Source organism: Haliotis asinina, chromosome 1 (genome assembly GCF_037392515.1).
Source record: "Haliotis asinina isolate JCU_RB_2024 chromosome 1, JCU_Hal_asi_v2, whole genome shotgun sequence".
Classification (NCBI taxonomy): Eukaryota; Metazoa; Mollusca; class Gastropoda; order Lepetellida; family Haliotidae; genus Haliotis; species Haliotis asinina.
This window is the reverse complement of record NC_090280.1, coordinates 100,288,664-100,303,538: the sequence shown is the minus strand read 5'-3', so window position 1 is coordinate 100,303,538 and position 14,875 is coordinate 100,288,664. Positions and strand designations below refer to the sequence as shown.

The window sequence follows — 14,875 nt, the reverse complement described above, 5'->3', positions numbered from 1 at the left end:
CTCGATTATTTACAGACGGCCGCCATATAGTTTCATTATTGCTGAGTGCGTAATACTAATCTCACTCACTCACTCATCCCTTAGATATGCCAAGATACCCAAGATACCCAAGATACGGGTTCGAATCCCACTCAGCCCTGTATAAGTTTTCAAATCTTCTCAACAACTCAGTCTCGTTCCTTTTTAAGCTTTCGTCCCACATCAGACAAACCTTCAAATACATCATTGTTATACGTTATGCAAACTCCTCTCACCCATTAACTACACACGCGCACACACCAAACAGTAAGTGCCACATTTCAGATTTGGCACGTGGCAGTCTGACAGAACCAGGGTAGCACGCGGCTCCCTGTGGTTTTTACGCAACAACTATGCGCAAGGCACGAAGCCACGTAATCTCACGTTTGATCTCGAGATGTGGTCAGGTGTTCTCGCGGCTGCCATTGTATATCACGCCTGGTATTTCTATTAAGACAGGAGACAGTATGGCCACTGATTACAGTCATCTAATATCGGGGAACGAGGACCACTGCTTAATGTTTTAGATAGAGTACTCGATGCTTTAGCCTTTAATTGCCTTTCCCATTAAATTCCATCAGTGGATGAGCGAATACCTCGTTTATCTGAAGTCCTGCTGGGAGGGGGCGTTGTTATTATGGAAAATATCAGAGGATATAAGAGTGAACGAAGGAAAGTTAATGTACAAAAACATTCAATGATAGCGACTGTGCACCTGGAAACCTCGAAAACATTTTGACGAAGTCTGTGGCGATACGAGACGTTGTTGTGTTCTGGATATACACAGCTTATTTAAATTACCATTAAACATTACCACAGTGAATAAGTTTGCAAACCAAGAATACGTTTCATGATGCCCGTTTGCTGATTGTGAGTGTAATGAAATGATTGTCACGGAAGTTGAGTAGTGCCACGAAAATGCCAGACTGATTCAACTGGGTTGATCCGGAACAAGACTCCTGATATAAGCGGATAACTAGCGCCTCACAAGACCTAAGAGACCAAGCGTTTACACTCAGCGGTTGTCCGGTAAGAATAGAATACGAATTATTCACACTGAGTAGAGTTCTTGGAAATTTGTCACAAAACGTCGAAACTGGAGTAGAGTGTGGTTACACTGGGCGCAAAAGACAGTGGTAAAAAAATTGTTGGTCACCGGAAACCAGTGACAAATTCCTATGAAATATTTCTACACCCTTCGACTGAAATGAAAGCGGCTCCCGTGTCACGTGCTAAACAAATACGTCATGTCATCGTCACGGGAATTAAAAGATTCATCATGTTCCTTTTTTCACAAGTTGGACTCACGTCGGCTGTGGTCGCCTACAGCATGTTTGGAGGTGTCATCTTCAAGGGTCTCGAGGCTCCAAGTGAAATGATCCAGAGGGAACAAGTTGAACGAGCTCGACTCACGTACACCAAGAAACTGGTAGAACTGTCACGTTCTTTGGAAAACACCACGATGAGTTACGAAATCTGGAAGCAGAACGCAACCAGGTTAGTGGAGGAGTTTCAGATGGAGGTCCACAAGATAACAGTCACCAAGGGTTGGGATGGTCAGGACCCCGACGATGAGTTGCAGTGGTCGTTTGCGGGGGCGATGTTGTACGCCGTCACTGTCATCACAACTATCGGTGAGTGGAGTAGGCCTCAAAAGTATTGTGTGAATGACGTTATGATAAAAGGTACAGAAAATGGATTGTTTTATTTGTTTATCAACGACCTGACCAATATCACTTTCATTTAAAGGTGGTCTTTAAAAAACAATCGAAATCGCCTTGTTCTTCAAGTACACCAGCCACTCATGTTTTGCATGAACAAGTACATGTAGTGTTTATTGAATGAAGCCATATAGCGGTATTACTACAAGTTTAGGCCTTTCAGTGCAAGAAGATCACCTGCAATGGATTTCATGGTATTTACAACGTCTGATCTTAAAATGCACGTACAAAAACATTGCTGCTTAATATTCCAAAGTAACATGTCCACATAACATTAAAAAAACATATTTGGTCAAACATTTCCAGTAGAATTTCAGATTCAATTTATTACAGTATTTGAAGATGTGATGTTCATTTTCGCGTGAAGATTTTTACAGATACGGACAAATACGGAAAGGTGATTTATCTGATCGCTTCTTTCCGCAGTTCTTTCCCTGAGAATAGATATATCTTTATCTGAAAATATACAATGCGCGTGTATTGTAATGACTAAGTTCAAACACGGGCGTTTGTAACATAAATATGTCTGATACAATTTTTGTTTTTACGATTGCATAACTGACTTGTTATTGCATGTGTATGTGACAGTTGTAGGGTAGTGTACGCCAGCCTGTCCCCTATGTATGTATAAGAAGAGGAATTTCATTGGAAAAGCTGGGAGATATATCGGAGTCAGTCTATGTTGACATGATACTAATGAATGTTTTGAGAGTGCATCACCACCGGCACTTCCCAAAGTTGTTTGCACAGTAATCGTCCTTGAAATATGATTGGTAGTGTATGACGTGAAATTTGCTTGTGTACAATGTTCATTCATTCCCCAACACGTTCTAAGTGTTTACAACGCTTTTGTCCCACACTTCGGAGACATCGATCCTACAGTATCGGTAAATCATGTGCTTACAGTCGCCTAAATATATCTGTTTACAGTTATCTCTCCAAGCCTTTAAAGCTCGTTGCACGATTTGTCATTGATGCAATCTGTCCTTCTAATAGAATTGGTAGTGATTGCTTGTAACAAAGATAAATGAAACATAGGCGCTGACCATATAACTATGTTTATCTTGACAGAATACCACCTTTTCAAAGCACAGCGTTTGTTTATTAAATTTGACCATGAATCCTAAGATAATGTAAAATTTACGCAAAGATTTTAATGCATTTTGTAACATAATCAAAGGTTTTCTTGAAATCTATGAAAGCTAGTAAAGAAGTTTCCGTGTCTTCATCAAACAGTTCCTTGATAGAGGTCACAGGAAGAATATGTAGTTGGGTGGCCTGGCTAAATATTCAGGAATGTTGTCCTGTGGTTGTATAACGCGTCAGTATCACCGATGGCTGAATCTGAATAGAGTGAGTGCGTTTTACGCCGCATTTAGCAAAATCTACGCGGGGGACACCAGAAATGTGCTTCACACATAGTACCCATGTGGGGAATCGAACCCTGGTCTTCGGCGTGGCGAGCGAAACTAATGCTTGTGTCCCTGGACATCTGATACATTTGGATCCATTTTACACAATACATAGCCTAAGGTATCGTTCAAAATATATAGTATAGAAAGATTAAAGTCACAAAGCAAGTTCCAACTTCAAATATTCGTTGAACGTGTCACAAGCATATAAATCCATAAAACTATAGTTGTACTTTGCACGTCTTTTATAAATGACTTCTTAAATTTAAAAAATTGAAAATCCGGATGAGGAACAATGAGTAAGTGAGTTTAATTTTACGCCGCACTCAGCAATATTCCAGCTATATGGCAGCCGTCTGTAAATAATCGAGTCTGGACCAGAGCATCGATCTGTACAATTGGGAACCCATGATGTGTGTCAACCAAGTCAGCGAGCCTGACCACCTGATCCCGTTAGTCGCCTCTTACGACAAGCATTGTTGCCTTTTATAGCAAGCATGCGTTGCTGAAGGCCTATTCACGGGTCTGTTCAGGAGTAAGAGACAACAAAAGGAATGATAGTGAGACTGGCAATGTTCTCAGATCAATGGGAAATTACTAGATTGTTTGGTCCACAATCTAATATTCACAAAGTAGTAGAACCATTTATTTGCAAGCTACTGTCATACAGTTGATATATACATGTCCAAAAGTGCATGCATGAACTATAGCCTGTCTCAAAGTACCCGACCCACATTATTTTCCTTCCACTAACCCTTTTTATCAATGGGGAGCGGTTGTGTAGCCCAGTGGTTAAAGAATTCGTTCATCACGCCAAAGGTGCGGGTTCGCATCCCCACATGGGTACAATGTGAGAAGGAAGCACATTTCTGATATTCTATGCCGTGATATTGCCAGTCTATCTCACAGTCCCAGAACCACGCTATTTCCCCTACATTCTAGACCTCCTGTAGTGCTAATACTCTATATAAAGCAACTCAAGATGTCCCCACTTTCAGGATCTCTGGTCGGCCTTGGACTCTCTTTCAATTTAAACAGATTTGTTTTATTACAATCAAAATTATATACTTAGAGACGTAGCATTAAGTATTATTCTGTGATATTGCTGTAATATAGTTAAAATCGGAGTAAAGCCCAATAATTCACTTTCAGCAATGTCCATGCCTTAATTGAAGAAGTCTAGATATTCCTCGCTTTCTGAATCTTCTCTCTCACTGGTGCGCTTTTCAATTTAATTTCATGTTTTTATTCCTTTCATATTCTGATATATTTTGAAATACAAAATCTTCTAAACTCCCCATTACTGTATCGGCAGGTTATGGACATATAACACCTAAAACCAGCTGGGGTCGCGTCATCACTATCGTCTACGCCATCGTCGGCATTCCCCTCACCTTTCTGTGTCTCCGGAACATTGGCTCCTTGCTCAGCTCCTGCGTCAAGCTGGTCTATAAACATGCCTGTTTAGGTCTCATGAGCAGATGGCTACTCCTAAAACGGAGAATGAGGAAGTCTCGCAGATTATCGAAGATACGAGAAGCGGCCGAGAGAGCCAGGAAATGGAGTCGTCAGATGAACGGAGTAACTGCTGAAGCGTTTGGTGAGAATCTCAAGACCGAACATAACTTACAGCTCCTTGAAGATGAAAACAAGCAGACAGGTGAAACGGAATCGCGAGAAATAACGAGTTATGAAGCTGGAGGAGCGTTATCTCCCTTAGATGAAGAGCCAGTTCACACCAAACTCTCGGAAGCTCGTGTCCCAATATCGATAACTCTCTGTATAATGACCGGATACATCATAGGTGGCGCTATAATGTTTGCACTGTGGGAGAAGGACTGGGACTTCCTCATCGCCTCCTATTTCTGCTTTATCACTCTCAGCACCATCGGCTTCGGCGACTACGTCCCTGGGAGCAGCATCGACTCGTGGGGAAGTCAAGAGAAGTTGGTGATGTGTTGCATGTACCTTCTGTTCGGGATGGCCATGCAGGCAATGTGTTTCCATCTGATACAGGAGGAGGTGAAATACAAGTTCCGGAAGCTGGCCAGGAGGGTGGGCCTACTGGAGAAAGAGGAAGAGAAGAAGACGGAGGGAGAGCTAGGCAGTGAGTGAGTCAGTGAGTGAGTGACTGAATGGGTGAGTTAGGCAGTGCCAGAATAAGTGAGTGTGTGAGTGTATCTGTTGGTTGGTGAGTGAAAGGGGAGAGGGGTTTTTAGTGGGTCGAATGAGAGAGTTAATGCGTTTGTCTGTGAGTGAGTGGGTGAGTGAGTGGGTGGGTGGGTGGCGTTTGATGGATTGGGTGAGTGAGTGTGTCTGTGAGTGAGTTATGCGAGCGAGAGAGATCAGGTTGGGTTATGTAGCTGGGGTGAGAGGAGACAGAGAAGTAATTGAACGCGGCTCCCAGTATAGGAGAAAATGGCAGAAGAAATGCAGATATTTCTCACCTGAGAATACAGCCCTTCAGGTAGATATCTAATCACTAGCCATACTCGGTCTTCCGTAACTAAGGTACATAATACTTACATAGTATGCACTTTCGACAGAGATGCCATGTTAAATGTACAAATCTTTCTTTATATGTGAATAAATGCCGTGGTTTTACATACGATTGAATATTGTTATCAGGTTCAGAACAAGAAATTATGAACTCAATAGATTAGTGTCAACTGAAAACCTGTCGATATGCAGTGTAGTGGGAACTTGTGACACAGTGCCCCCGGAAGGTGACAAGGACGTGACATTGTGACCTGGTTGTATCACAGGTCACGGTGTGAGCCAGTACCTGACAAGCAGTACGAGTTTGTTCAGTGAGGATAAAACAATAGACACCTGACTTAGTAACAGGCAACTGACAAACTTATCTGATTGAGTAATAGGAAGTGGCAATTTGACCTGGTTGAGTACCAGGAAGTGGCAATGTGACCTGGTTGAGTAACAGTTAGTGGCAATATGCCCTGGATGAGTAACAGGCAACTGACAAAGTTATCTGGTTGAGTAACGGGAAGTGACAATGAGACCTGGTTGAGTAACACGAATTGAAAATGTGACTTCGTTGAGTAACAGGGAACTGACAATGTGACCTAGCTGAGTAACAGTGAAGTGATAATGTGACCTAGCTGAGTAACAAGGAAGTGACAATGTGACCTAGCTGAGTAAGCGGAAAGTGAGAATGTGACCTTGCTGAGTAAGAGTCAAGTGAGAATGTGGCCTAGCTGAGTAACAGGGAAGAGATCATGTGACCTACCTGAGTAACAAGGAAGTGACAGTGTGACCTAGCTGAGTAACAAGGAAGTGATAATGTGACCTAGCTGAGTAACAGGGAAGAGATCATGTGACCTAGCTGAGTAACAGTGAGGTGATAATGTGGCCTAGCTGAGTAACAGTGAAGTGATAATGTGACTTAGCTGAGTAACAAGGAAGTGATAATGTGACCTAGCTGAGTAACAAGGAAGTGACTATGTGACCTAGCTGAGTAACAGTGAAGTGATAATGTGACCTAGCTGAGTAACAGTGAAGAGATCACGTGACCTAGCTGAGTAACAGTGAAATGATAATGTGGCCTAGCTGAGTAACAGTGAAGTGATAATGTGACCTAGCTGAGTAACAGGGAAGTGATAATGTGACCTAGCTGAGTAACAGGGAAGTGATAATGTGGCCTAGCTGAGTAACAGTGAAGTAATAATGTGACCTAGCTGGGCAGATTTAAAAACAAGGAAGTATCATGTAACCCGGTCGCGCAAAAAATGTCTAACCTGGTCGTGCCAAAAAGTGTGATCTAGTCGAGTAACAAGGACGTAACAGTATGACCTGGTTGAGTAATAAGGAAGTGACAATGTGACGTTTACGAGGAGAGACAATGCGATGTGGATGAAATTCGGCCTCAGTGTTTCATTTTAATTAAGTAATAATCTGGCCACACGACTGGTGAGACCTGTCTTTTCAGATGTAAATGAATGAAATATAATCTGGTTTATCAGTATCACGAATGTAGGTGAGTAGCCGAAACGTACCAATCGTGTCCGCTTCTGTGCAAGGATATCGTCTGCAGATTACTGTCATATTCAGGGTCGAAGATACCAGAATGCATGACAGTTATGATCACATATAGGTGTATTCAAATCAGTAATCACGACACAATCTAATCCACAATATATTTTGAAACAGGTTGGATGAAGAAATGAGCTGAAGTGAAAATTCAGAAGTCCTTTAATCACTATACCTAATTATTTGCTTCTGCTAAAGATGCACCTACAAGAGTTAGGCATATGTATGGTATGCTAGATGGGCCATGGTCATCTTGTCGCATTTCCGTCCTTTTAGCAGAATACGAAAATAACATTCAAAGGTCGACAATGCGACAACTGTCCAAGATGTCAAAGTGCTTTGGTCAATTTTGGTCAATTTTGGCACTTTCCGCTTGTTTTGTGTAAGGCAAAAATGTGACAATGGTCTTCTCAACATTTCATACATATGTTCACATGGGAAAGATTGGCATATCTACCTGACACAATCTACCCAAAAACAACACCTCTGTTTCTCATCGGAAGCACAAGACTGATTTCCCTGTGTCTGTTGCGCCTGGCGAAACACCACCTCTGTTTCTCATCGGAAGCACCAGCCTGGTTCCCTGGGTCTGTTGCGCCTGGCGAAACACCACTTCTGTTTCTCATCGGAAGCACCAGCCTGGTTCCCTGTGTCTGTTGCGCCTGCCGAAACACCACCTCTGTTTCTCATCGGAAGCACCAGCCTGGTTCCCTGGGTCTGTTGCGCCTGCCGAAACACCACCTCTGTATCTCATCAGAAGCACCAGCCTGGTTCCCTGGGTCTGTTGCGCCTGGCGAAACACCACCTCTGTTTCTCATCGGAAGCACCAGCCTGGTTCCCTGGGTCTGTTGCGCCTGCCGAAACACCACCTCTGTATCTCATCAGAAGCACCAGCCTGGTTCCCTGGGTCTGTTGCGCCTGCCGAAACACCACCTCTGTTTCTCATAGGAAGCACCAGCCTGGTTCCCTGGGTCTGTTGCGCCTGCCGAAACACCACCTCTGTATCTCATCAGAAGCACCAGCCTGGTTCCCTGGGTCTGTTGCGCCTGCCGAAGCACCACCTCTGTAAATGATCGGAAGCACAATGCCTGTGAGTGAGTGCAATGAGCATCACCACTGCGACCACGAGTAAACACCTCTTGAGTGATCACATCAGGAAATCTCGTGTAACATGAACTTTGCGAGTCGTCGGTAAAGATGTATATGTTGATCACCTCTGTATGTCAGTGATAATTGCATGACCTCATCTCTCCAAGCTACATCACCATTATGAGTTTGCCGTAACAACTGTCGTAGCTGAGCGGTAACATCATCTTTGTATGCCTTCTGTAACATCAATGTCCCCACACTGAAGAGGGTACATGTTGTCACATCTCTCTGTCAAATCCTAGACATTAACGTTCTCACACCTGCTACATGTTGTCACATCTCTCTGTCAAATCCTAGACATTAACGTTCTCACACCAGTTACACGTTGTTCCATCTCTCTGTCAAACCTTAGACATTAGTGTCAATACACTGAGGAAATAACATGTCATACCATTCCTCTGTCAAATCTGGGACACCAGTGTCCACATACTGAAGATGGTTCATGTTTTTTCCGTCTGTGTCAAATCCTAGACGTTCTCACACCGAGGAGGTTACACGTTGTCCCATCTCTCTGTCAAATGTTACGTGTTGTTCCATCCCTCTGCAGAATCCTAGACATTAACGTTCTCACACCTGCTACATGTTGTTCCATCTCTCTGTCAAATCCTAGACATTAACGTTCTCACATCGAGGAGGTTACCTGTTGTTCCACCAGTCTATCAGTCTTAGACACCAATGTTCACACACAGAAGGCAGAATGTGTGGTCCCATCTGTCTGTAAAATTCCAGACAGTAATGTCCCCACTCTGATGACTGTACATGTTGTCAAATCCTAGAGCCTGATTTCCTTTCACTGGGCAAAGAATAAGCAGACAGCTTCTTTTGCCGTGTGCTGGAGCCGATGTTGTACCTGGCGTCGTCTCGCTGCCTCAACACCGGCGACAGATAGTCCATCAGCTTGGCTTGCTCGCGAATCTTCTGCTTGCCTTGTTCGATCTGGAAGTTCAAGGACGTTATTTCTGTACATTTCTGGACGAGTTGAGCCCGGCACTGGTCAAGGTCAGCCCGTGCTTTACATGTGCCAGCTTCGCAATAAATGTCCTTGAACCTCACGTTTTTCTCCACTAACTTCCGTTCATACAATTCTATTTTCAGATTTGTTATTTCTTTGCTCTTCTCATCCAACATATATTTCAATTTCAATATTTCTTTCTTCATTTTATCCCTCTCTTCAAAATACTTCTGTTCCACTATCTCATAGCGTTTCCGGTTACTGTCCCTCAGCTGATTCAGTTTCAGTTCTTGTTCTTCGATAACACAGTTTTTTTGTTTCATTTCTTTAGTCATCCTTTCTTTCATGTCATCCATGCCAGACAACGTTTGTCTCGCCTTTTTCAAATCAGAAATCAAAGTGTCATTCTTCAGGCGATATCTTTCATCACGTTGTTGAAGAACTCTCGCGAGACTTTCAAACTCTCGTTGAAACTCTTGAGCAATCCATTTTTCTTTTTCTAATTCTCGCTGCAGGGTAGTTAGGGATCGCTGATACTCACTCTCACTGAGCTCCTGGGTGGACTTGAGGTGGCGGAGCTTGAACAGAAGACTCTGGTTCTCAAATGCCACTCTCTGTTCTATATAGCGTCTGATAGCCGTCAACTCACCAGCGCTCAGCTTTTTCGACAGTCGCGTCTGTTCCCGGAATAACACTGAAAGCACAATACCGAAAAATGTTTGATCATACATTTTTTTCAAAAGTGTAGTCCAAGGACCCGTTTCCTGGTAATACGGGTCCCCGTACGACAAAGCGAACAATAACCCTAAGTTATGGGACATTATGGGATCGAGTTACTGTCCCTTTACCATTATGGTTACTTAGTGGTACAATGTAAGGTAATGCCTTTAAAGAACACCTTTAAACACACCGTAGTAATATTGCTAGCTGAATATGCACACACACACACACACACACACACACACACACACACACACACACACACACACACACACACACACACATAGTAGTAGTACTAAGTAAAATTAATATAAACAACTTACATTGGGGAGCGACGTTTCGATGTAGATTCGAAGACCATTATTAAGCACGTGATAGACAGGGTAGTGTAGGGAGACATACATACAGATATACTGCAGTGGATTTACATTTCAGCAGAGAGGCCTGTTAAGTTTACAGAACATCTAAGGTAACTTAAGTACTTGCAAATAGTGTCGGTCCTGAGAGAGAGTGAGCATGGTTTTAGCAATATACCAGCAATACTACAATGGCGACACCGGAAATGGGCTTCACATATTGTACGCATGTGGGAAATCGAACCCGGATCTCCAGCGTGACGAGCGGATGCTTTAACCACTTGACCATCCCACAGCCAGGCGTGTGAAAATTTCGAAGGATCATGTCTGATCGGAGACTTTCTTTCTTGATTGTAAACTAGGTGCATGTATGTATCAGTTCGACGTCGTGTTTCCTGACAGGAAAGACATTGTTATCCCCCCAGACAAGGTAATATATACTCGGCAAATAATTACATTCAAAATGATTACTTTATCTCATAACAATTTATCATGATCCGCCCGATGTTTTATCATGTCACAACATGTATACGTCCCAGTGTGATATATGTGAATCTGGAATCGATGCTTATAGACGGTAGTGGGGACATGGAGGCTAAGGTCGTCAGCCGCTGTATGGAAGATGATGCTAATTGCCTTGAGGACTTCACTGATGAGCAACTGTCAAGTTTATATGACGAACATTGGATGGCAATTTGCAGCGTCTTATGTAGTAATTGTGTATGGATTTCAGCAAGTAATGACGTTAGTGCCTGGGCGTGTCCTCTCAATACCACAGATTAATGTTCTCAAGAACTTTCATTTGGAAATATGAGTGAGTGAGTTAGTTTCGTTTCATGCCGCTTTTAGCAATATTTCAGATATACCAGAAAAGGGGTTTCACACATTGTACCCATGTGAGGAATCTAACTCTGGTGTTTGGTTTGACTGGCGGTAGCCTTGTGATTAAAGCTTTCTCTCATCACTTCGAAGACCCTGGTTGGATTTCCCACATATTCTTGGAAGGTTGCTTAAAACGGCATAAAACTAAACTCATTCACTAACTCTTGGGCGTGGCAAGCGAATGCTTTAACCACTGGCCTACGCATACCTAGCCACCCTGGAGAAATTAGAAATTAGAAATTAGAAAGCAGCTAAACACATTTGAAGTCTCTACACTGCTAATATTATACTAAGTATTCAAACACAAAATAATGATCCAGATGGAATGCATGTAACACTTTCACATTTCGTAGTATCGTCACAGTGGTGTTATGACTAATACTACAATATCGATAGCATTACAGAAAACACGTTCTGAGTGATATTGGTGGCACTAACGGTGGATTTATCCTATTTGACACTTCAGAGATATGACGCTGTGAACTTCACCATTTGCAGAGGATGTCTGTATTAACAGCTGTCCCATCATTCATAGCGATCTACATGAAGAAGCGACTCGTGACATGTCATGAACATTCTCATACTAACAATGGCAGCTATATGATTGGATTTTGAGCCACACGCCTCATGTATCAGCAGATGGCAGTACAGTATGTGAGTTTTGATGATGCCGTTTTGACAATATATCTGTAGTTCACAACATGACTGCTTAATATGGAAAGTCAAAATTGTTGCAGGTGTTCGACACCTAATACCTCCTTTACCACGCGGAACCTGAGTGAGTTTAGCTTAACGCCTCTTTCAGCAACATTCCAGGGGGGTACATTTGAAATTGGTTTCACACATTGTACCCATGTGAGGGTCTTCGGAGTGAGGAGCGAACGCTTTGATCACTGTGATACCCCATTGTCCCCGAATCCTAAGAAACTGATAGTGGTTCCAGTTATACCCCACATGGGTACAATGTATAAAAAAACCCTTTCTCGTGTCCCCTTCTGGAATATTGATGACAGCGCCGTAAAATTGAACTCGCTCACTCGGTTGCAGGCACAGCAGCTTGAATGGTAAGAACGATAACCAAGTATGATAATAAGGTAAGAATTGGAACCTACAATCACTTGGTTCTGGTACGTTCAAGGCACGCAGGTGTGCCTTCTCTGGGGCCTTCGGCGAGACGACCACCCCTTTCTACCATTAGCAACGGGATTCGAATACGGTAAATATATTTCTATCATCGACTGGTGACCATAACTTTCGGGAGCTAATCACACATACTTTAAGGTCCACACGCTATTCGTGATTATCATCGGCCATTCAGAAACAGGTTCCACCCGTACTGATCTTGGATGGGATTGGTCATCAGCAGTCCGATGAGAAAGAAACGACTGACAGGATCGGATGTTCTGGCTCGCTGACTTGGTTGGCACATGTCATCGTATCCATTTGTGTAGATCGAAGTCCATGTTGCTGATTACTGGATTGTTCAGACTCGATTATGTACAGACCGCCACCATGGAATATTGCTGAGTGCAGCGTTAAACAACAAACAAACAACACAAAGACGAAGGATCACCGTGACAATCGGGTCACATTTTGGAAATCACACGTAGAGGAAGAATGCATAACAGTTCTACTCAACAATAGATGGATGGCTTGGATTGGTAGAAATGTCTCCACCAAATATCCCAAACATCCCATGTAGAATGCAGTTGGAAAAAAGTCCTGAGTAAAATTGTAATTTTGAAACGTGTAGCACTGAATGTAACAATGTAGTCAATGCAATACTGTAAATATTCAGCCTCTTCCGCTACAACATTCCCGTTATCAGAGGAGTACAAGTCATCTTAGCAAGCAGCAACATTAGATTCATTACACATTGAGTTGGAAATATTTAATTCTATTTTGCTACAACTCCTGGCCAACTATTGCCTTCGGCGTAAACGATAAAAAGCTGGTGTGTATTAAGCATCCACAGAACCACGACCCCCTAGACATTGTTTCTATAACGGGATCAGCATCATCACCCATTGAAATGAGCGTCGTTTCTCATCAGCCGTTCAAAGCAGTTGTTGTACTGATTCTTCAGTAAAACAATCAGTCTAATCTTATGTGACAGAGTTCCACGAACACGGGGAGTTTCATGTTCATTACAATGTCCACGGTTTCGCCGAACAAAACAACAAGACAGAAACAACAAAAAAAAACTACACAATTCTCCATGAATATAATAATAGTTTGATAAATGCGATTTGTTTTCGGATCCGATCATTTGTTTTTCATAAAACGGTATCCAATCCTAGGGACAAGTCAGGTTTTGAAGGGATTGGATACCGCAACTGTCGCGACACATCGCCTATTGATGAGATAAGACATGGTACTGTTGATTTCAAAACTTCCACTTCTTAAAACAGACGTCTACCTATGACTACCTTGGTCGTGCTAAACAAATGTCAGTATGAACGTTACCTTCTAATCCAGGCAGACCTTTAGCGTTCATCCTTCCTGCCGGGCCTGCAGCCATGAGATGGAATTGTGTGTCGCAGTCTTGTCACGTGGTGTGGACAGGTGCGCGAGCGGGATGGTCACAGCACTGACGCGATATACAGTGGTACTACTTATAACCTGCAAGCTGCTATGTCTATTAGCGAAATTATCTGTTGTATATAGCTGCATTCCTATGCAAGAAGTGTTGACACGCTTTACTAGCAACCGACTGTTATGAATATCATAGATCAAACTGGTTATGTATTAGCTAAACCAGGATTGTAATGAAACAGATTAGGAGCTTCTTGTAAAATGACGAGAACTATAAATAAATAACGAAATAACATAATTAGGATTTAGACGAAAGTGGAATCGACTTTTTACTGCAAATATCTTCAAGAGATATAAACAATATCACTAGTTGCAAAAGCCTTTGGTATTCCCGAATTATAGTAATTGTTTTAAATTAATAATTAATTAAACTGTATTTTAAAAAATATATTAAGTTAAAGGAATAACTGGTAAATCTTAAACTATACTTTAACTGTCATGATGCATGCATCAACGTCATGGACGTCTACGACATCATTTAGAACATCACTATCGTGGGCGTACCCATACGCCGTCATGGACGTATACGACATCAATTGGAACATCACTATCATGGGCGTACCCATACGCCGTCATGGACGTATACGACATCAATTGGAACATCACTATCATGGGCGTACCCATACCCGTCATGGACGTATACGACATCATTTAGAACATCACTATCGTGGGCGTACCCATACCCGTCATGGACGTATACGACATCATTTAGAACATCACTATCATGGGCGTACCCATACGCCGTCATGGACGTATACGACATCAATTAGAACATCACTATCATGGGCGTACCCATACCCGTCATGGACGTATACGACATCATTTAGAACATCACTATCGTGGGCGTGCCCATACGCCGTCATGGACGTATACGACATCATTTAGAACATCACTATCGTGGGCGTACCCATACGCCGTCATGGACGTATACGACATCAATTGGAACATCACTATCATGGGCGTACCCATACGCCGTCATGGACGTATACGACATCATTTAGAACATCACTATCATGGGCGTAC

The 14,875-nt window shown here is 42.7% G+C and overlaps 2 protein-coding genes across 2 annotated transcripts; one reads left to right on the top strand and one right to left on the bottom strand.

The window, feature by feature from the left end:
- The first annotated feature begins 817 nt into the window (after positions 1 to 817).
- On the top strand, positions 818 to 7,063 carry LOC137285045 (TWiK family of potassium channels protein 9-like). The gene is made up of 2 exons (XM_067817237.1): positions 818 to 1,652; positions 4,467 to 7,063. The coding sequence occupies exons 1-2, from the start codon at positions 1,226 to 1,228 to the stop codon at positions 5,264 to 5,266; spliced, it is 1,227 nt and encodes a 408-aa protein (XP_067673338.1). The 5' UTR covers positions 818 to 1,225; the 3' UTR covers positions 5,267 to 7,063.
- A 281-nt stretch (positions 7,064 to 7,344) lies between these two features.
- LOC137285038 (centrosomal protein of 112 kDa-like) lies at positions 7,345 to 13,787 on the bottom strand. Its single transcript, XM_067817225.1, has 3 exons — positions 13,724 to 13,787; positions 8,132 to 9,993; positions 7,345 to 8,067 (listed from the first exon to the last, which is right to left on the bottom strand). Exons 1-2 carry the CDS (start codon positions 13,776 to 13,778, stop codon positions 9,113 to 9,115), a joined length of 936 nt encoding a protein of 311 aa, XP_067673326.1. The 5' UTR covers positions 13,779 to 13,787; the 3' UTR covers positions 7,345 to 8,067; positions 8,132 to 9,112.
- Between the last annotated feature and the right edge of the window lie 1,088 nt (positions 13,788 to 14,875).